Here is a 22,409-nt window from a genome sequence, read left to right on the forward strand (position 1 = left end):
GAGGGTGAAAAACTACCCAGGTCGCAACACACCTCCAACATAAGGAGATAAAACAATTCCTTATGAAAATTGATTTTCTACAATTAACACACACTAATTGAAGCTCGATAAACCGCGAAAGTCACGGGCCGATCATATAGAAATCGCCTGGATGAAGCGACGAAGAACCAATTGGTGGAAAGAAGTTACATATGCGAATTGGAAAGAAAACACCTCGAAACAGCTCGGGCCAAACGGGTTGAAAAAGTTGTGTTTAGAACAAGTCGCAAAAGTAACTTAACTAAATATGCCCCTTGAGGCATAAATACGATCTAACAACTCGATCCACACGGATAACAAATGGATCGTACAAAATCTCAAGCCCACAATCTCATCTCTACAAGTTCTAAAAATAAACGACCTAGTCGTATAAAATGGAACACTTTCACAAAAACAAGTTGTTCCAAGAAAACTCGTTCTAGCATTCACAACAACCTAAGGATAACTTGGATTAAACGAGTTATGCCAGTCAACCATATTTTCAACGAAATTGTGTTAAGCACAAGTCGTGTCTATCTAAAAGCAAAGCTTTAAAAGTGATTTGTATCAAAATGAATCACTTCAAACGACTCGTATAGAAACGAGTTAAAAAGGAAGGATTGTAAACGTTTTTGAACAAAATCGAAACGTAAAAATTATCCTCCAAAACAACTTGGATAAAACAAGTTGTATCATACACAAGGACGACAACCTTGTAAAAACTAGAAAGGGAAGGGAATAAGCATATAATCCCTTCACCTAAGGCGCCAATTTATGCTCGACAAAGCGCAAAAATCACGAGCTGGCCTTTTCAATGGTCGCTCGGATAAAGCGACGAAGTATAAATTGGTGTCCAATGGTTATAATACGGCTTGATGATTTAAAACAACTCAAGCCCATGAGTTGAACAAAATCGAGTAAAAAATAACCATATGATCTAAGTAATTTAAATTGCGCAAAACAACTTGATATATAACGAGTTGTGCTTCAAAAAAGTGACTTGTATAAAAAACAAGTCATCTAGAAAACTCAGAATGAATGAGTTCAACAAAAAAAGGCTTCATTCGAAAATCCTTTCTGCTTGATTGCTCGAGTCCGACTTCATAAAGCTCGACCTCGAGCAGGGGCATAATGGATAAAGCAACGAAGTCCGATGGTTGTAAAGATGATCTGATAGTTTAAAAGGACTCAAAATAAACAATTTGTACTTGAAACAAGTTGTGAAGTCCTAAAAAATAGCTCGAATTTGAATGAGTTATATGAAATTAGATCAAGAAATAGCCACGTTTTAATTAAACGATTTGAAATGAAACAAATCGTAAGACCTTAAAACTACTCGCATCGAACGAGCTAGATGAGGTTATACTAAAAAATAATTACGAGTTTTGAAATAAACGATTTGTATCAAAACAAGTCGTAAGAAATCAGAATAAGTTTCAGAAAGGTGATTTGTATTAAAACAAGTCATGCATCCTCAAAACAGCTCGAACTGAACGAGTTGTACAAAATTAGGATAAGAAATGTTTTCTGGTTAAGCACGATGTGCTAAAACCAGTCATACAAAGCCTACAAGCCTTAAATAACTCAGAAAGAACGAGTTGTACCAACCAGTCTTAGAAAAAAGACTTGGCCAAAAACAAGTCGTTTAAAGAGGGAAAAGTATTTATAGCACGCTAGGGGCATAAGGGTAAATTGACGCGATCATTAAAGAAACGCGCTGTTACCAATGTAACTGCTCCCACGTGTAAATGCGAAAACCCCAACAGACGCGACGTTTGATTAGACTTGGCGGTTAAGAAATTTAAAATCACGTCAGTTTTAAAAGTCACGTCAGCTACAGACCAAGTTCAATACTCGAATCCAACTCATGAGCAAAAGAGATTGGACTCGAGTAGGGGCACTGTTCATACACTGGCCCAACACTAAGGCTCAGGTCCAAATACACCAAAAGGCCCAATCCAAAGATTGGCCTTCGTTATTCACCGACCTCTTTAGAAGAGGTCGGACTCAACACATACTTCTTTCCAAAGAAGTCGGGCTCAAGAGATAGCTGGCAGATAACACTTATTCAAATAAGTAACTGCCCCTAAAATCTCTCTAACCACTTCTAGAAGCCATATCCCAACAATCCCTAGATAAAAGGGACGGTTATCCACCTAAAAAGGTGGCACTACTCCAACGGTGGTTATTGGCTCACCACTATAAGTACACTGACACGCCTCAGGTATCTCTAAGTCCAATACTCCCTAGACCTGCTTACACTCTTGCTAACTTAGGCATCGGAGTGTCTTTGCAGGTACCACCCCCCATTCACTCGCGAGCACAAGTCGGACGGAGCCTCCCGAGTTGCAGATCCACCCGGGGTTCTCCTCCTTCATACATTTGGGCCGTCGAACGCCATCCATTGTATTAATCTCCGGTTACCTACCGTAACATTAATATTATTATATGCAAATATATTAAAGCTTTTATTTAAATAAAGGACGAGAAATAATTAATTAAAAATGGAAGAAAAAGTGATGAAAAAGAAGAAAAAAATAAGGAAAAAAACACATATATATTATTAGACTTAGTTATATAAAATATGAGATATTTTTGATGTTCAAGCAATTTCGGCATCTAAGTTCATTCAAGTAATTTTAGGTTAGGAGCTTTTTCAGCTTTCTTCTTTTCTCACGCTTCTTCTCTTCTCTCCGCGCTTCTTCTTCTTCTTCTCCTCACGTTCGTTTACGCATGAAGCGTCTTCTTCTCCGCATTCTTCTTTGCGCTCCTCCTCCTCATTCTCCTCCTTCTTTCTCGCGTTCCTTATTCTTCACGTGTTTTCTCCTTATCGTCATTCTTTTGTTGTTGTTGCTGCTGTATTTTTTGTTTGAGGAGGAAAAATTTTGAATTGTGCAGAACAGAAATGAACCGAATAGGTTATTATGGTGAAACAATTGTATAGTACTAAATAAATGAAACATTATCCATTATATAAATTCAAATTCAAGCAGCTTTATGCATAATGAACCGAACATGTACTCATGGTGAAACAATTGTATAGTACTGAAATGAACGAAACATAATCCATTATATAAAATCAAATTCAAATAGCTTTTTGAACCGAACACGTATTCATGGTGAAATAATTGTATAGTACTGAATGAACGAAATATAATCCATTATATAAAATCAAATTCAAACAACTTCCTAGATAATGAACCAAACACGTACTCATGGTGAAACAATTGTATAGTACTGAATAAATGAAATATATTCCACTAAAATCAAATTTAAACAGCTTTTTGCATAATGAATCGAACACGTATTCATGGAGAAATAATTGTATAGTACATGAATGAACAAAATATAATCCATTATATAAAATCAAATTCAACCAGCTTTATGTATAATGAATCGAACACATACTCGTGGTAAAACAATTTTATAGTACTGAATGAATGAAACATAATCCATTATATAAAATCAAATTCGAAATACCTCTGACTACAATTTAGAGATTATCAATTCAATTCAATTCAATTCAGATTTAGAACACATGCGTCTATTATTCAATTCAATTCAATTTAGCAAATACATTCCATTCAAATTGATTGAAAAAATAATTCATTAATAAAATATTGGTATTGTTGGTGATGACAATAAAATATACTTAGATGTGTAGTATAATCCATAAAATATTTGGTTGTCTAAAATTACTGTTATACTTAATGAATAATGGAGTTTAAAAAAAAATAATATTAGTGGATTAATATGCACTAAAAATACTTATTAATTTTATTTCTTCATGAGTAATAGAATGAGTATGTACATTTTTTAAAAAATTATAGATTATATAATTCTAAAAAAATAAATAAGTTTTAAAAAAATTATAATATACTTATAGTTATTTTAAAAAAAAATCAAATAATTGCAATGTTAATTTCATAGATTCCCAATAAAATAAAATAATATCGATCGTTAGAAATCTTGTCTCCATGAAGACAAAAACATTTTTCTGTATTTTTGATAGTGTAAATAGATAGCTTTCATTCATGAATAGGACTAATAATGTCCAAAAAAGCAAGATTACAAATATTGCTTGGAGCATCTTCCATCCACACTTCATTTGGATTGGTAAGAGCTATTTTAGCCAATTCATGAGCTACCCTATTACCACTTCTTTTCACATGAGAAAACTTTACTGATCTTAAACTAGTTACTAAATTAAAACAGTCAACAATAAAAGACTCAAAATAATTATTTTGCCTCTTGTTGAGTCTGAGGCTTTGAATGACTTCTATATTATCATTCTCCACAATGACATCAAAAAAACAGCATTGTTGGGCTTTTTCTAAACCCATTAAGCAAGCCAATGCTTCAGCCTCTTGGGAATTGAGGGATAAGTCCCCTTTCCACGTGCTAGCCATTAAAATGGCACCAAAATTATCTCTTGCCACTATTCCTATACCAACCAAACCATTCTCTGAAGTAGATGCATCCACATTTATTTTAATGGTATTGGTAGGTGGACAATTCCATCTTTCGGAGCTATTGGAGTCAGGAGGTGGTGATTGAATCTCGGCATCAGTAATTCTCAGAGCAAACAGGAACTCCTCATGCTTTCTTCTTGTCCGATCAACTGCTTCCATGGAAGATTCTTCTATATTCTCAAAGATGAGATGGTTACGACTTGTCCAAATAGATAGAAGACAGTTGCAGAGCAAACCTTGATCTTGGGAATTAAGGGATTTCAGCAGAAATTCAATCCATTCTGGTACTTCCATAGATGGGTTTGCAGTTGTTCGAATTGTTGTAAGACCCAAGACTTTTGAAAAGTCCTATTTTAAACTAATCTCAAATTATATATATTTATTTATAGTTTTAATTTCAGAAATTATTTTTATTAAAAAATAATTAAAGGCAATTAATTGGATTTGAAATAAATTAAGGTTTTTATCTAAACTATATTCTTAAGTATTATTTTTCTATTTATGATTTAAAGTTCTAGAAATTTAAAAATAATGGGATTTTGGCTATTTAAATTAGAATTTTGTCTAATTTTATAATTATTGATATAAAATTAGTAGTTATGAAATAATAAGAATTTTATATGATTAGGTTTTAGATAATTTAATTTATATTATTTAATACTTTAAGTTAAAGATAAAGAAAATTAATTATATTACCATGAATTTTCAATTAGAATAATTTATTGAGAAAATCAATTAGTATTTTTATACCACAAATAATATTTTAAAATAATTTTAGAGATTTAATTAGATTTCAAAATTTATACTCCATGCCTCAATTTTATTAAAATTACTTTACTATAATTAAATTCAAAATCTTAATTTTATACATACCCTAATCCTAATTAAATTACAATTTTTCCCTTACTCCTAATGAAACCCTAGCCGCCATTAGCCTTCACCAACAGCAGCTGAAACCCCCCTTTTTGTCTAACCAAAACCCATCAGGAAAAAAAAAAGAGAGAAAGGGGAAGAAGGAAGGGGACCGAGGAAGGAAGGAGAGGGGGAAGAAGAGTGAGGCGGCGCGGTGGGTGTCACTGCCACCGTCGCCGCCGCTGCTGACAGAAGAGAGAGGAGATCTGAGAGGGAAGGAGAGTACCGCGAGGAAGCCGCCGCGCAGCTCAGGACTGCCGTCGCGTCACTGTTGGCGCCAGCGTCGAGGAGACCACGCGGGGAGGAGAGACTCGCGAGGGAGAGAGAGCAGAATCTCAAGCCGAGCTGAAGTCCAACCACCGTGTTAGAACCCTTTTCGCGTCGCCAACGTTGCCCACACCGTGAAGCCGTCGCCGCCGCTACTGTACCCGCGTCGTCGTCGTCCTCGTCTTGGAGTCGGTTGCCGCCACTTATGGAGGAGCCAGAGAGAGCGAGAGAGAGCGAGCTCGGGAGCAGAGGAGAGAAAAGAGAGACCCGCGCCAGCCACCGCCGCTTCTGCCGCTCGAAATCCTGCTGCCGCCGCCGGAGAACGCACTGTCGTTAAGGGTTTTAAAGTTTGGTTTCTGTTCTTTTGGATTCCGGGAACCTTTATCGTCACTGCATGTCTATTTCAGCTCTCCGCCGCCGCTGCTTGTTGTTCTGAACTGCTGCACCGTCGTTGCCGCCGTTCGGGTCACTGGGAACATGGCAGTGATCACCGGAACCACCATCGGAGTTACCGTTATTTCAATTCAGCCGTTCGTCCTTGCTGGGTAAACAATGCATTCCGAAACCTATGAATTAGTATTTCTGTTCTAAGTTATTTAACGATCCAAGGTTTTGGTGTCATAGGATCGAGTTCCGGGTCTTGATTGCTGAGTTCTATGGCTGTAGCATACAACATCAAGGTGCTGTGTCGTCACCGAAGCTGCTGTTGCTCCATTTTCTCAATTAGTTGTAAGCCCAGTAAGTCGTTCCTTGTTCCAAACTCTTTTAGTAGCTATTCTGTTATAGACTATTGAGTTTACGCGACATTAATGTTTTAGGATTGAGCTAAGGCTATGTTTAGAGGTTGTGGCTGCTGCGGGGACAGTCGGTATTGATGTTGCTGCTGTGGAATAAGAATAAAAATGTAGTTTGTCGCGTAGTTGAATCGCGAATGAGGTAGGGGCGTCTTTCTCAAACTTGTTTTTCTTTCCAGAGTTGTTGTAAATCGATATTAATGCGTAAAATACATCTTTGGTGATTGCCTGAGTCTTATGAATTGAATAGAGTTGTCTTGGATAAATAAGATTATTAGTTTGATTGATAGCTGGATCGATTGAGAAAGCTGAATATTCTGATTAGTTGACTGATGTTGTTAAAGTGGTTTTCCTTGAATTAATGGGAGAGATTTAATAATGGCATTTAGTTTAATTTTGGAAACAATTCGATTTTAGGAAAGGTTTAGTATTGAAATTTGATGTGATATTGAACCCGATTTGATATTGGAATTTGATTTTAAAACCAATTTGGAAAGGACTTGATATTTGGAAATGGTTTGTTTATTGAGAATAATTTACTATTCTGGTAATGGTTCGAACATGGTTTGAGGAACGGTTTGGTTTGAAACTGTTTGAGAAAACTGAAAGTTCTTAATTATTGATTAATGTTGTTGAATGAGGTTGATTTAAACTGCGATTTATAGGATTGGTTGATTGGATTCTAGATTTTGCAATTTCACTGTGTTGAGTGTGGTTGTTGTGAAAATTACTATTAGAAGTGATTTGAACGTTTAACAGGTGTTTGGTTTGGTTTGGTTGGGACCCGAAAAGGGTGGCAAAATCCGAGTTTTAGAGGAGATGCTGCCGAAATTTTATAAAATTGGAAGTTTTGTTTGAAGCAATTGTTTAAAAAGATTTAGTTCTTAAACGTTATTTGTTTCAGATTGATTTATTTAGAAAAGAAAGAATTATGTTTTGAATTGAGATTGTTGAGTAATGGAAAGAAGGATGATGAGGATTAATTTGAAATATGATTTTTTGAATGAATTTGAAAATGGGACATGGATTGACGAATGATGATGATATTGAGAATGGCTTAGATATTGATGAATGAATTATTTATATGGCTTATAAATTTGAAATATCTGAGATACGAGGTTCCCTGGATTAAGTGCCGTGGCTTGCCACCACGTGTACCAGGTTGAAAACTCGATACTCTGTTGACCCTACGACGTAAGTGTGACCGGGCACTATATAAATTCCCGGGAATGATACCCCCATTGAGCAATATTGATTATTTGAGAAAAAACTATGCATAGACTCTTGGGGATGCACGTCGGGGGACAGTCTAAGGACAATTCAGACTTGTCGGGTTGGCTGGATAACCGACAGATGAGCCTCATCAGCCATAGGACAGGCATGCATCATATGCATTTGTATGCTTTGCTTGGGTTTGAACTTGTTTTGGTTTGCCTAATTGCTAAACTGTTCTTAATTGCTACTTGAACTATTTGCTGTAACTGCTACCTACTTGTGCTTTCCTTGTCTGTCTTGCCTGTGTTTGTTCTGGCGTGCTACATTTGAGAATGAACTTGGATGCTGAATTAATGATTGTGTTGTTTGATTGCGTGGTTGATTTCTGATTGAGATTTTCTTATAAGGAAAGATTTCGGATTTCTGAAAGATTAAACATTGTTTCTCTGAAAAGGGATTTGAACGATTTCCTATTGGTTTTAAAAGATTCATAAGGCAATGATAATTACTGAGCTTGAAAACAGTTTCTTATTAAATATCTTCTTATGACAACTTTGAAACTCTGTGGTGAGACCGTGTGGTTAGGTTCTCACCCCCCTACAGCTTTACCTTTTCAGGAACCAGATGAAGAAGTATTAAGAAGAGTTATACTGCATTTGATTTATATGCTGTTATATTAATTAGATTATTTTCTTCCCTCGTCTTTGTTATTACAAGTTTGTAAGAGGGATAGGAATTGTATGTTTTATATGTACAATATATTGAATTATTATGTAAGGAGTCTTGTATATGAATCTATGCCTGCTTGTATTTCCTTAAGATAAAGTATTTATTTCTGTTTTTTTCAAAGAAATCAGCGATAAAGTGTCAAGTCATAGGCTCCTATTTTAATATTTAGTATGTAAAGTAGTCGTAATACTTCTTTCTATCAGAGTAGCGCAGCCGGAAGCGTGACTTCTGGTAGTGAGGGTGTTACAATTGTCAAGGGGGATTCAAACCAAAATCTTCGAGCAAATTCGCAATTCTTGAAGAGGTGAGTTTCAGATTCTTCATTCTTCCAACATCGGGGACAGAAGGCAATACAATTGACATCTCTCTTTTGCAGGTTCAATTTTGTTGGCAATGATTTATTAAGGATTCTCCACGCACAATGAATTGCGCGGGGTTGGGCTTTTGCTTTCCAAATCTGTTTCCACCGAGGCTCTTCTGGGTTTGGTGATAGTCCACTTCTATTCCGGAGTTGTTCTTGCTTTATAATCTTGTGGTACGCATCCTTGACTCTGTACTCCCCATTTTTTGAGAATTTCCAATAATATTGATCTTGCTGTGCTGTTACTGGTAGTGGAATTCTTATGATTTGTTGGGCTTCAAACTCCATGAACATGTTCCTAATTTTCATAATGTCCCATCTATTTCCTTCATCATTCATTAACTCTCTAACAGTTGCATTCACATCTAAACTGTTAATTGGGCTCCATATTCTGTGATTGTTCTGTTCTGGTAACCATGGTACCCCCAAATCTTTACAGACCTTCCATTTCCTATCTTCCATAGTCCCCCCAAATCAAGAACTTCTTTTGCATTCAAAATACTTCTCCATGTGTAGCTTGGTGCATAGCCTGTTGATGCTTCTAGAAAACTGGTTCTTGGAAAATGCCTCGCTTTTAGGACTCTTGCTGCTAGGGATTCATGTCTTGTCATTATTCTCCACCCTTGTTTCGCCAAAAGTGCTGAATTAAAGGCTTCAAATTTTCGGAATCTTAGTCCACCTTCTGGTTTGCTGGAACAAAGTTTATCCCACTTGATCCAATGTATCTTCCTTTCGCCATTCCTACTCACCTCGATGCATAAATGTTAGTGAAAAAATTAAAGATTAAACCGAAAAAAAAGGATCTCGTCCAATCTATTTAAAGTTCTAAATTTATCATCTTATTTTATGTTATTCTTTGACACCGTTATTTATATTAGGAGAAGAAAAAATTATAATGTTCAAATTTTTAAGATATATTATTAATAAATAAACAGTGAGTATATATTATTAATATCTCAAATCAAGTAAAGTTTTTATTGTACATATGAAATTTTGTTTTTATTGTACATATGAAATTTTGTGCGTTTTAAAATTTATTTATATATCTTCTGAAACTAGTTTAAATCTTAAATCAATAAAAAATTTTATTATTCTACAATATAAATCTATTTTTAAGTATTTAAAAATAATATTTGAATGAGATTTATCTATATCTATATATATAGATAATATTAAATTAAATTTAAATGAAATAAAAAAAACAAATTACGCTATTTAATAAATCAAAATTTAATTTTAAAAATAAGATAAAAGGTTGTTAAATGTGCTTTATTTTATTAGAAATGTTGGGACACTATTATATATAAAGGTCAAAATAAAAAAAAAATATTGTTAACTTGTTGGTGAAAGATAATATTTAAGTAAAAGATAAAAAACAAAGCTTTAAATTGATTAGGGAAAAAAAATGCAGCCGCCATCCAACATTTATAAACAAAAGTTGTAAGCAGGGCTTAGAAAAAAACAAAAACGTCGTCAGAGCAAAGATGATAACAATCTTATAGAAAGGCCAAGTTAATCGCAATATTCTTAAAGAATCTAATCAGCGTGAATTCAAAGAAAAAGAGTAATGGTTGGAGCAAAAAATAGGTTGATCCTTTCTCTCCTCTTCCGAACGAACTTGAGACTCTTGCCATATTGAAGATCACTAATGACGATGACGATTATTACTTTTAGGAGCAAAAGTACCTTGTAGTATACAATTCTATAAAAAAATTTTAACAGTAATCAAGACAAGTCTATCAAGAACAGAGTACACAACTGATTTCGAATCAAAAAGTCAAAAAAATAATATAGAAGTCAGTCTAAAAACATTAATGCTAAACTTAACAACAATGATAAATCATCTTCTTTTAAATCCATAACACTGCTAGTTCTTTCAAAATGTTCTTCTGTTACTTCGGTGTATAGTGGAGCAACAATATAAATGACTTTATGTTGGGTTTATGAAGATGGTAAAATGACAAAATCTTATATTTGTGTAGTGGTTTCAAGGCACGATTAGATTGCTTTCTTTAGAGAGATATTTGTCCCCACACTTAGTTGCTATAGGGTTGATGACAATACTCTCCCAGGATACAATGAAACCTAAGAATTTCTTAATTAGCAATAGTAAGAAATTCTCAACTCTCTTGAACAAAAAAAATCTCTTAATAGTAGTGTAAATTGTACGCTTAGTACTTCATATCTGAAATAGTGGATAAGGACTTATTTATACATATTGCACGTAGCAATTATAATTAGTTACGTATACAAATGGTTGTGTCATTTCTATTGCCAATAGATACAATGTTTTGAACATATACAACTCTTAAAGAGTTGTGTCCCTTTAGCCAATAGACACAATGTTTTGAACATACACAATCCTTAAAAGGTTGTGTCCCTTCAACCAAATGGTACAAAACGGTTAGTAACCGTTTATTAATATTAATAATATTAATAATATTAATTAATCAAATTTGTAAATACCCTTCAATCCCCCACTATTTACAAAATTTAAATGTCATACAAGTATATGCATAAAGAATGTGTCACTAAGATTAAACATTCTTTTAGTGTAAATTTTAAAGTTCTAACGAAGTAATAGGTGTCTAATCGATTAAACCTATACTCCATATGCTAGTACCAAGAATCACACACATTACTTATACCCTTCAAGTTCAAGAGTTTACAATTTTAAGCACTTATATGGCCTTGTGCTCATCCTGGTTTCATGAATATTTACGAGAATAAAACCTCTAAAATTCTCGATTAGAGCAGCACCACTCTTGTATTCATATAGGTGGAATCTTTTGATAGATAATATTATCATTCCATTAAGAGTTTAAACTCACCCTCCTAATTTATTGTAAATAGCACTAAATCCTATACCTTAGTGCTCCAATTGTTAAATAACTTGTTATTACCCATTAAACCTTGAAACTAATGGTCTACTAGAATAAGGTTGGGTTCCCATCATTTAGCAATAATAGGTTTTAATCCCATTTTAGCAGTAGTTTCTTTGATTTTATCCCTTGACAAATCTTTAGTCAAAGAGTCTGCTAAATTTTCTTGAGATCTTACATAAGTGATGGTAATTACACCATCATCTATTAGTTGCCTCACAAATTCATGTCTCAAACTTATATGTCTAGACTTTTCATTATAAACCTTATTATATGCTCGAGACATGGTTGATTCACTATCACAGAAGATTGAAATGGCTGTCGTCTGCTGTGGCCACAGCTTTATATCATATAACAAATTTCTTAACCATTCCGCTTCTTTACCTGCGGCTGATAAAGCTACAAACTCAGCCTCCATAGTAGAATGTGTAATACATGTTTGTTTCTTTGAGGCCCAACTTATTGCTCCACCACCTATGGTGAAAATCCATCCTGAAGTGGATTTGTTATCACTAAGATTTGTAATCCAACTTGTGTCGGAATAACCTTCTAAAACTGCGGGATAATCACTATAATGTAATCCCAAGTTTATGGTTTTCTTGAGATAACCAAGAACTCTTGTTATAGCTTTCCAATGTTGATTGCTAGGCTTTCCTGTAAACCTTGATAATTTACACACAGCAAATGCTATATCAAGTCTAGTACAATGCATTGCATACATTAAACTTTCTATAGCACTAGCATATTCTAATTGTGCTATAGATATTCCCATGTTTCCTTTTAATTTAAGATTAGGATCATACGGCGTATTGGATTCTTTAATTATGAGATGATCAAACTTTTCCAATACCTTTTTAATATAATGAGATTGACTTAAAGTAAAGCCAACTTCATTCTTATGTACCTTTATGCCTAATATTGTATCAACTTCATTCAAATCCTTCATCTTGAATTTAGAAGTTAGATACTCCTTCGTTATATGAATTCCTTCTAAATTTGTTTCGATGATTAACATATCATCAACATATAAACAAATAATTACTCTATAATCTTTAGTAAATTTTGAGTAAATACATTTATCCGCACTATTATGTGAGAAGCCATTTAATAACACCACTGAATCAAACTTCTCATGCCATTGTTTAGGCGCTTGTTTTAGCCCATACAAAGACTTAATTAATTTGTAAACTTTCTTTTCATTTCCGGGTAGCACATAGCCTTTCGGTTGCTCCATATAAATTTCTTCATTAAGATCTCCATTTAGAAAAGCCGTTTTAACATCCATTTGATGTATATGAAGCTTATGTATGGATGCTAATGCTATAAGAGCCCTAATAGAAGTCATTCTTGCCACATGTGCGTAGGTATCAAAATAGTCTAGACCTTCTTGTTGTCTAAACCCCTTGGCCACTAACCTTGCTTTAAAGGTTTGTAATGAACCATCAGTATTATACTTTTTTCTAAATACCCACTTACATCCTATAGGCTTTGATCCTAGAGGCAAATCAACCAAGACCCAGTATTGTTAGATAATATTGAGTCCATTTCATCATTTATTGCTTCTTTCCAAAAAGCAGAATCCCTTGAAGCCATAGCCTCTTTGAATGTTTGAGGATCACCCTCTATGTTCATAATAATAGGAATCTTGTTTGTTAGAAAATTCCTAGTTCCTTCTACCAAAAATGTGATAGCCTGAGAAGAAATAAAATCTGGACCCAAGTCCTTTTCTTTTCTTACTCTCAAGCTCTTCCTTGGTTCAATAAACTCTTTGTCGCTTAGACGTTTATTATTTTGATTATTTATTTCTTGTGAAATATTAGTATCATTTTGGGGTTACTCTGAATTAGAAGTTGAATCATTGATAAATTTATTTTCAATAAATTCTACTTCTCTTGATTCAACAACTATATTAGACACTAAGTCTAATATTCTATATGCTTTAGAATTTTGAGCATATCCTATAAAAGTGCCTTTTATGACTCTTGGCCCCAATTTGGTTCTCTTTTGATCAGGAACTCGATAAAAGGCTAAACACCCCCACACTTTAAGATAATTTAAATTAGGTTTCCTTCCTTTCCAAATTTCATAAGGAGAAACCTTTCTATGTCTTGATGGTATCCTATTATGGATATGACATGATGTCAATAATGCTTCACCCCACAAATTATAAGGCAATTTTGCATTTAGTAACATTGAATTAACCATATCCACTAAGGTACGGTTCTTTCTTTCCGCCAAACCATTTTGTTGCGGAGTATATGGAGCGGAAGATTCATGCACAATACCATGTAATTCACAAAAGTGATCAAATTCATTAGAAAAATATTCTCCACCTCGATCACTACGAAGAACTTTTATTTTCTTATCATGCATATTTTCTACTTCCATTTTATATTTCTTAAACATTTCAAAAGTTTCATCTTTATTTCTAAGCAAATACACATAAGTAAATCTAGAACAATCATCAATGAAGGTTATAAAGTATCTTTTTCCTCCTCTAGTAATATTGCCATTTAGCTCACAAATATCACTATGAATCAATTCTAATAAATGTGTATTTCTTTCAACCTTAGGAAAAGGTTTCTTAGTAATTTTAGATTGTATGCAAATATCACATTTCTTACTAAAATCCTTGTTGCTAAGATCAATATAGTTATTCTTTTGCATATATTCAATTGATTTGTAATTTAAGTGTGCTAATCTACTATGCCATAAATCACAAGAATCAACAACATACAAGGAAACATTCACTTTATTAATACTAAGTTTAAACATGCCTTCAGTACAATATCCTTTTCCTATGAATACATCATTCTTAAGCAAGATCACTTTATCGGATTTCATAACAACTTTGAATCCTTTCTTACACAAGAGACTAACAGAAACTAAATTTTTTCTCAAATCTGGAACATGAAGTACATTTATTAAACTTAATTTCTTTCCAGATGTAAAATTTAATTCCACATTTTCTTGACCACAAACTTTGGCTGAGTTGTCATTGCCCATCAAGACTTCTCTATTGTTCACTTCTTCATATGTTTTGAATTGGTTGCGATCATTGCAAACGTGAATAATAGCCCCAGAATCTAACCACCACTCAAGTGATTTTCCTTGTGTTGCTATGTTGACTTCTGTAACCATGCCAATATGCATGTTTTGTACTTTTTCTACAACCATAGCAATTAGATCCTTCTCTTCCACTAAGTTGGTCTTTGGTGCTTCCCTTTTCAGAAGTCTACATTCTTTGATATAGTGTCCTTTCTTGTGACAATAATAACACTCTCTTTGTCTCTTCTTATCTTGCTTTGAATCTTTAGAGAACTTTCTTTTCTTCTTATTGGTGTTGTTTTCACCAATATGATTCACTTTAGAACTTTGAGAAAGATACACAGCATCACGTTTTCGAGTTTCCTCCTCTATACATATATGCCTTAGTAATTTCTCAATTGTGAAGTTCTCACCAAGATGTAAAAGTTTCTTCCTATAACCATTCCAAGATGAAGGCAATTTTGAAATAATTGCTCCAACTTGTAATGATTCAGGGATCACCACTTGTAGATCACGAAGTCTACTTACAAGGATTTGTAATTCATGAATTTGATCCATGACAGGCATAGTATCATTCATAATAAATTCAAAATATTTCATCATAATAAACTTATCTGTTCCTTGTCGTTCGGTATTGTACTTTTCTTCCAAAGATTTCCAAATCTCTAATGGTGATTGAATTGACATGTAGAGATCATAGAGTCGGTCGGATAAAGTATTGAGAATATGACCTCGACATGCAAAAGTATCTTCATCACGTTTCTTTTTTAATTGAACAATCTTTTCTTTCTCTTCCGGTGTGGAATTTTCAGCGGCATCGGCAATTGGTGTAGTCTTTGGGTCAATCACATATGCAAGATTGAGAACTGAAAAAAGAAACATCATCTTGTCTTTCCAACGGTTGAAGTTCGTTCCATCAAAGCGATCTAATTTGACAAACTCTTGATTCATGACCTTGAACGTAGTGTTTTGATCTTGTGCCATCTTCAAGAAGTATCTCCCTAAAATTGTTGGGTTTATGAAGATGGTAAGATGACAAAATCTTATATTTGTGTAGTGGTTTCAAGACACGATTAGATCGCTTTCTTTAGAGAGATATTTGTCCCCACACTTAGTTGCTATAGGGTTGATGACAATACTCTCCCAGGATACAATGAAACCTAAGAATTTCTTAATTAGCAATAGTAAGAAATTCTCAACTCTCTTGAACAAAGAAAATCTCTTAATAGTAGTGTAAATTATACGCTTAGTACTTCATATCTGAAATAGTGGACAATGACTTATTTATACATATTGCACGTAGCAATTATGATTAGTTACGTATACAAATAGTTGTGTCATTTCTATTGTCAATAGATACAATGTTTTAAACATATACTACTCTTAAAAAGTTGTGTCCCTTTAGTCAATAGACACAATATTTTGAATATATACAATTTTTAAAAGATTGTGTCTCTTCAACCAAATGATACAAAACGGTTAGTAATTATTTATTAATATTAATAATAATATTAATAATATTAATAATATTAATTAATCAAATTTGTAAATATCCTTCGCCTACAGAAGGCAGAGGAAAGTAAGGACCAGATGAGCAGCTTCTAATGAATTGGGTAATAATAAGTGGACTTTTTGTAAAAAGATGAGGGAAATTCTGAGTAAGAGATTCGTGTCGGAGAAGCAAAATATACGAGATCACAAACGTAGATTGCTCGCGACTAAATATGAATTGAGAGAAAGCTTTATAAAGCCTTTTGTAAAGATTCGGATCTTCCTAGTGATATGCGGGACAAACTTCGTTATAAGAGACAATCTTTATCACTTTCATCTTATATAATCCATCTATCAATAAACATGCATACATGTATGACCAGTTTATATCTATTTTCGTTTTGTCACATATTCAACATGAAGGTGTACCCTTTAATAATGTATATTATGATTATGGATTATTTTTTATTATAATAATATAGACAAATTTAATTATTCGTCCAATGTAAGATTGATGATGCTAATTGTTCAGTTGAAAATATATTTGAATTCAAATGTATAAATACACATAAATAATAATTAATTTATTCATTTATTTTTAGTTTATATATAATATTTTTATAAATATTAAAAATTAATCATCATATAATATATATATATATATATATATATATATATATATATATGCATTAAACATGTAATATGACCTTCAAAATAATCATTTTCACAACATAATAATCAACTTTTTTTGTAATTGAGTAATCAAGCTTTTCCATAATAAAATATTCAATTTTTTATGAATATAAAATTTATTCACCAATAAATTTTTGTATTTTATTCGTATCTTGACTATAAATATAAATTTAGTTTAATTATATTATTTATAAAATTTAATTACAATGTGAATCAAATTTAAATATATTGATTATGAAATTTGTTTATAAATATAAATATGATGTCATTCTATATTTCGATACAAGTGACAGATGTTCATATAGTATGGTTGAAAATCTTTATATTATGTACAAAATTATTTATGCAAAAAGTAAAAGTAAAAACTAAGCAAATTAATGTATCTATAAATCCTAATTCGTATGGAAAATCAACACAAAATTTGGATAATTTTGTCAACAATATTATTACATTTTGTAGATAGTTCTTTTAAAACATTGAATTTTTATTTTGTATGAATAAATTTGCTGGTGTATTAATTAGTTTTAGATAATTTTAGTACTTTAGTTTTCATAAGAAAGTTGATTTCATATAAAATTAAAATTTCAATATTCAAATTCAAATACACGAAATCAATAACTAAAATATTGAAAAATAAATCAAAATCATATCATTTGAATGAACTTCTTTCCAATATAAAATTTGCAAGTTTCTTATCAGACATAAAATTTGTGTTCTCGTATATAACAATTGTGTAACCTATCGTTTCATATATAATTTGCCTTAAACTTGTCATTGTCTAAGATCTAAGACTCAGCATGAGCACTGTTTTTTCTTCAATATATTTTTTATTTGTTAAATGACCTTATGAAATATCATTAAAAAACTTGTTGAGGCAAGTTTAGTTAACTTCAATAAAAATTAGCTAGTTTTTGAATGGACAAATTTTTTATTCTAAAAATGAATTCTTAAAACAGATTTTTTTAGTCGGTCACATTCTTGAAAATGTTTTAAGAGTTTAATATGATATTAAAGCAAAAATAATACAATAATTAACTGGTCATGCATACATAAAATTAACTTAGATTTCAACAAAACAGAGACCGACACCCCTACTAGAGAACTATTTTATGCTCTATTGTCTCCACTTTCCTCCTTTTCCTCCTTTTCCACCTCTCCCTCTGCCACCTTTTCCTCCGCGATGAGGCCTTCCTCCACCACTGCCGCCTAATGCTTTGTTCTGATTAGATTTTATTTGCATCTCTTCTGGCAATGGAAGAATATGATCAACGCACTTCCGGAAGCTGAAATCTTCAACAGTGTTGTCCTCCCTGATGAGGAAGAAGCACCTGCTCTTGTAGATTGGATGATTGCGGACTTGAAAGCCGCGGATCCCTACACCAATCTTCCTGTCGGACTCGGCATGCCCTTTCTTAAGCAACTCCAACAACACAAGATGTTCATACTGATGCATACAAGAAAGTCACTAATGATTTAGTAACATATACACCTTCAGAATTCAGAATCTGGATAAATTTCAAACACCAATTTAAACATATGGTGGCAAAAAATCTTCATAAAGTTCAATAATTCAATAACTTAATGCAAATATACAGTGAAACTCTGTTGTCAAAACCATCGCACTGAATATCAAATCTAGAATGCATGCATTGAAACAACTGGTTCTTCTAATGAATAGGTAAGGCTGCTCGCCCCTCCTAAATCTTTAAGAAAAAAATATAGAGTACCAACATATTATCTGCCAATTTATTGTCAACAATAATTAATTATTATATTTTAAACACATATATAAAGAGACACATCCAGAAAATATATCTATAAAAACACTTCTGTTAAACATAGTCATAAAAAAGACACATCCACAAAGACACTTTCATTAAACACAGTCATAAATAAAAATTGGCAAAAGTTGGCAGAAATACTGATGGTAACGTTGCGGGATTGAATCTTTAATGACTTAACAGAAAGATTCGAAAATCCAAGTGAAAATTGAAGAGTTCAGGAATGTCCACAAATTATAAACATAAATTGGATATAACATGGGTAATCAATCAGTTAATGAAGGTGTATAAAATACTTTGAAAAGAGAATCAAATTTGGGAAAAGTTCTTTCAGTGCTCAGAGTGAGATGTACAATATTTTTTAACCGCTGGACCCTCCCTTGAGAAAATTATGATCTGCAACAACCTGCGAAACTTCGCCTAAATTTTGCTCCAAATATTAGCAGAACTCAATCGATATCATTCACAGATTCTAACTAATCATAAATAAAATGAATCACATATTCTATTTTGTTTTGGGCATACCTTGTTGATGTTGAGATGGTGAGGCCAAAGATGAAGGAATTTGTAGAAGTAATTGAACATGTCAGAGGAAGACTGGAAGCTCTTGGGCCCCAACTTCACGGCTTCTTCTGATCCTTTGGGTTCGTCAATCTTCTCCAAGCGTTGTTCCTCTACGGACTTCTCCTCAGCCTCCACCTTCTGCTTCTTCGGAGCGACAACGTCGTCCTCCTTCGCTTCCTCTTGTTGTTGGGCATCCTCTCTTGGTCGCTTCTGGTTCGGGTCGGCGACGTTGTCGTCCTTCTCGAGCTCCATGTCGACAGCTGCGGCGTTGGGATCGACGGGTTCCGGTGCGGTGCCTTCTGCCATTTGCGTTACGATTCTGAAAGCAAATTAAGAGTTAAAACCCTAAATCGATTCAAAATTGTGACAGGACTCAAATGTGGTAACTGCAACAGAGAGTGGAAGCACCACTCCCTTTTTATAGGGAAAATTATTGTAAAGACCATTAATAAAACTTAATTAATAAGAAGGACGGTTAATATTAAAATTATTAAAAATGATTAATTTAAATAAAAATTAAAAAATAAAAATTTAAAAGATAATATTATTTTAATAATTTATCTTTTTCTTTTTCTTGTTTTCTTTCTCTCATCTTTTTCACTTATAGAAAAATCATGATTTTCAAACTCATTCCACCTCCATACCCTAAAATTGATCCAGCCGAAAAAATGCCTTGATTCAAAGCTTATGAGACTATTAGTTACTGTTTTATTTTACTGATGATGTGATTTTCAATTTTGTTTCTTTCAAGTCATAAGGGCATATGCATTAAACAAAATCTAAGTTAGTTTTTTTAATAAATATAATAGTGTATTATTGATGTTAAGAGCGATATCTTTAACTCCAATAAGAATTCTAATAACACTTGTTATCCATGTTGAAAAATACACTAATGAACGAATGAATCTGAATTTGAAGGGTTTATGTTCAATAAGGTGTGTTTAGTATGAGGCTAAAAATGAAGATGGATCAGTTTTTATTTCTAAAGTTGTGTTAGAAATTTTTTTTTATGAACTTTAAATGCAATGCTTTGGCGTTGCTTATGATTGTAACATTTCTTTTTATTTGTCTAATTAAAAGAACCTGATTATATGTCATGACTCTTAATTATGTTTACACAAAAAAAAAAATTGCAAGAAGATGGAATTTCTATTACTAGAGTAAGGTTTTAACCAATTATTGGTTTCTCTGTGAATCATACTCAGTGTATGTTGTAGTGAATAACTTGACTCCAATCTTTAAGAATACATGCAAGATGACAACGGTTGGAGCAATAAAGTGTTTGGGACTTCAGTTAGACTAAGAATAAGAATGCATTGTTAGATCATGATGGAGTGTTAGAAGAAGATTGTTCTGGTTTTGATCAATCCTTTAGTTACACTTTTTGCAATGTATTTATATTTAATAATTGTTGTTTTTTACTGAAAGTATTTGTACTTAATGATTGTTGTTTTTTACCGTGTACTTATACAATGAAACATAAGAAACAGTGATATAAAAACATTAGAATGGTCTAATTTTATAAGAAGACTGATATGGAAACATAATTATTCATTGAATATTTGACTTGTGATGAAATATCAATTAAAAATTTTATAGAAAGTATTTTTTTCTAAGATTCTTTTGTTTAACTATGAGCAGAGTTACACAATTTTAGTGTAAAATTGTAGAATTTGTGCAAAAAATTATAAAATATTAGTACAAAATTATAGAATTAATGTAGAATTGCAGATTTTTTATTTACTAAATGCAGCAACTTTAATGTAGAATTATAGAATTTTGTCATTTGATTGTAGAATTGCACAATAGAACTAAAGCCAAAACCTATTGCATAATTCAAGTGCATATTTGCACATATGCTATTAAAATCAACATAGAACTACAAAATTCAAGTGTAAAATTACACAAATTTAAATAAAAATCAAAGTAAAACTATAAAATTTAAGTGCAAATTTTCACAAATACAATCAAAATCAAAGTAGAATCACCTCATATACATAACATAAGAAAAACCAACATTGCAATTCCAAATGTGATAATCTATAAAGTTAGAATTATCCAAAAATACTCGTATTCTTTCGGATTAGAATTTTTACATTTAGAACGATTATGACCATTCTGATCACATCGGCTACATTTGTAAATGCACATATGTAAGAAATTAGCATATATGAATCTTTAGGTACGTCATTAATTTCAACTAATGCTTTCTCCTTTGCAGCCCAAGTTTGGGGGAGTAGATCCTCTCCAGTGAAAGAAAAACTGGATGGTATCCAGTGTTTAATCTAACCATTTATTGCTTTCTCTTTCTTATTTATTTCTGGTTCTATTTATAAAATTAAAGGTGAGAGATCACACTCCTTTCTATCAAGTAATAAAAAACTGGAGAGGATCCATTTCCCAAGCTTGGTGATATATTAGTGAAAATTCGTATTCTTTAAAAATGTCATTTCGTATGTCATTAGGCAATTTATCAGGAGTTAATATCAACTTGTCCACAATAATTGAAGACACCGAATCAGACCTAAAAGAGTGAGTACTTTCCAATGCATCTTGAGCTGAGTGCTTATGATTCTTGATAAAATGTCTCAATACAAAGAGCGAAGTATTTTTTCCCATAGTATAAGCCGGCAATTTCCATGGATAATTTTCAACTTTGCTGACACAAATTATTTTACCCGGACTGTTCTTTAAAAGAACTTGTATGTAAACCAAGGTTGCGAGAATCAGACCGGTCAATAAACCGGTGAGGTCATTGGTTCAATGGTTTACTGGTTCGACCGAAGTTCAACCGAGATTCAACCGGTTTAATTAAATATTAAATAAAATTATTAAAAAACTTAAAATAATCTTAAATATATAAATTCAATAATTGCTAACTTAATAAAATTTAATATTTCATATAATAAATTATCCATTACTTAAGATTAGAGGTTCACAAACAACTTCAAACATCAAAGTTTATAACTAAACAAAAAATAAAACGTACATAATGACAAACCCATAATGTTCTACATTCAAAAGATACAATTACTAGCAAGTTTTCAACTAATCAAAGGTGCAACTCATAAAAAATCATAATTATCATTAAGTGTTCCAACATCTCCATCATAAACAGGTAATCCAAAACCACCATCATCAGAAGTACCACCAAAAAAAGCTGTATTTGAACATATTCAGAA

General features: G+C 32.5%; 2 protein-coding genes across 2 annotated transcripts; both read right to left on the bottom strand.

Moving 5' to 3' along the window:
- Positions 1 to 4,046: 4,046 nt before the first annotated feature.
- Positions 4,047 to 4,784, bottom strand: LOC130934843 (uncharacterized). Its single transcript, XM_057864369.1, has one exon. It carries the CDS (start codon positions 4,782 to 4,784, stop codon positions 4,047 to 4,049), a length of 738 nt encoding a protein of 245 aa, XP_057720352.1.
- Positions 4,785 to 17,840: 13,056 nt separating this feature from the next.
- On the bottom strand, positions 17,841 to 19,633 carry LOC130933209 (protein EMBRYO DEFECTIVE 514-like). Its single transcript, XM_057862756.1, has 2 exons — positions 19,189 to 19,633; positions 17,841 to 18,326 (listed from the first exon to the last, which is right to left on the bottom strand). The coding sequence occupies exons 1-2, from the start codon at positions 19,531 to 19,533 to the stop codon at positions 17,997 to 17,999; spliced, it is 675 nt and encodes a 224-aa protein (XP_057718739.1). The 5' UTR covers positions 19,534 to 19,633; the 3' UTR covers positions 17,841 to 17,996.
- Between the last annotated feature and the right edge of the window lie 2,776 nt (positions 19,634 to 22,409).

The sequence above is a fragment of the Arachis stenosperma genome, chromosome 6 (assembly GCF_014773155.1).
Source record: "Arachis stenosperma cultivar V10309 chromosome 6, arast.V10309.gnm1.PFL2, whole genome shotgun sequence".
In the NCBI taxonomy this organism is placed as follows: Eukaryota; Viridiplantae; Streptophyta; class Magnoliopsida; order Fabales; family Fabaceae; genus Arachis; species Arachis stenosperma.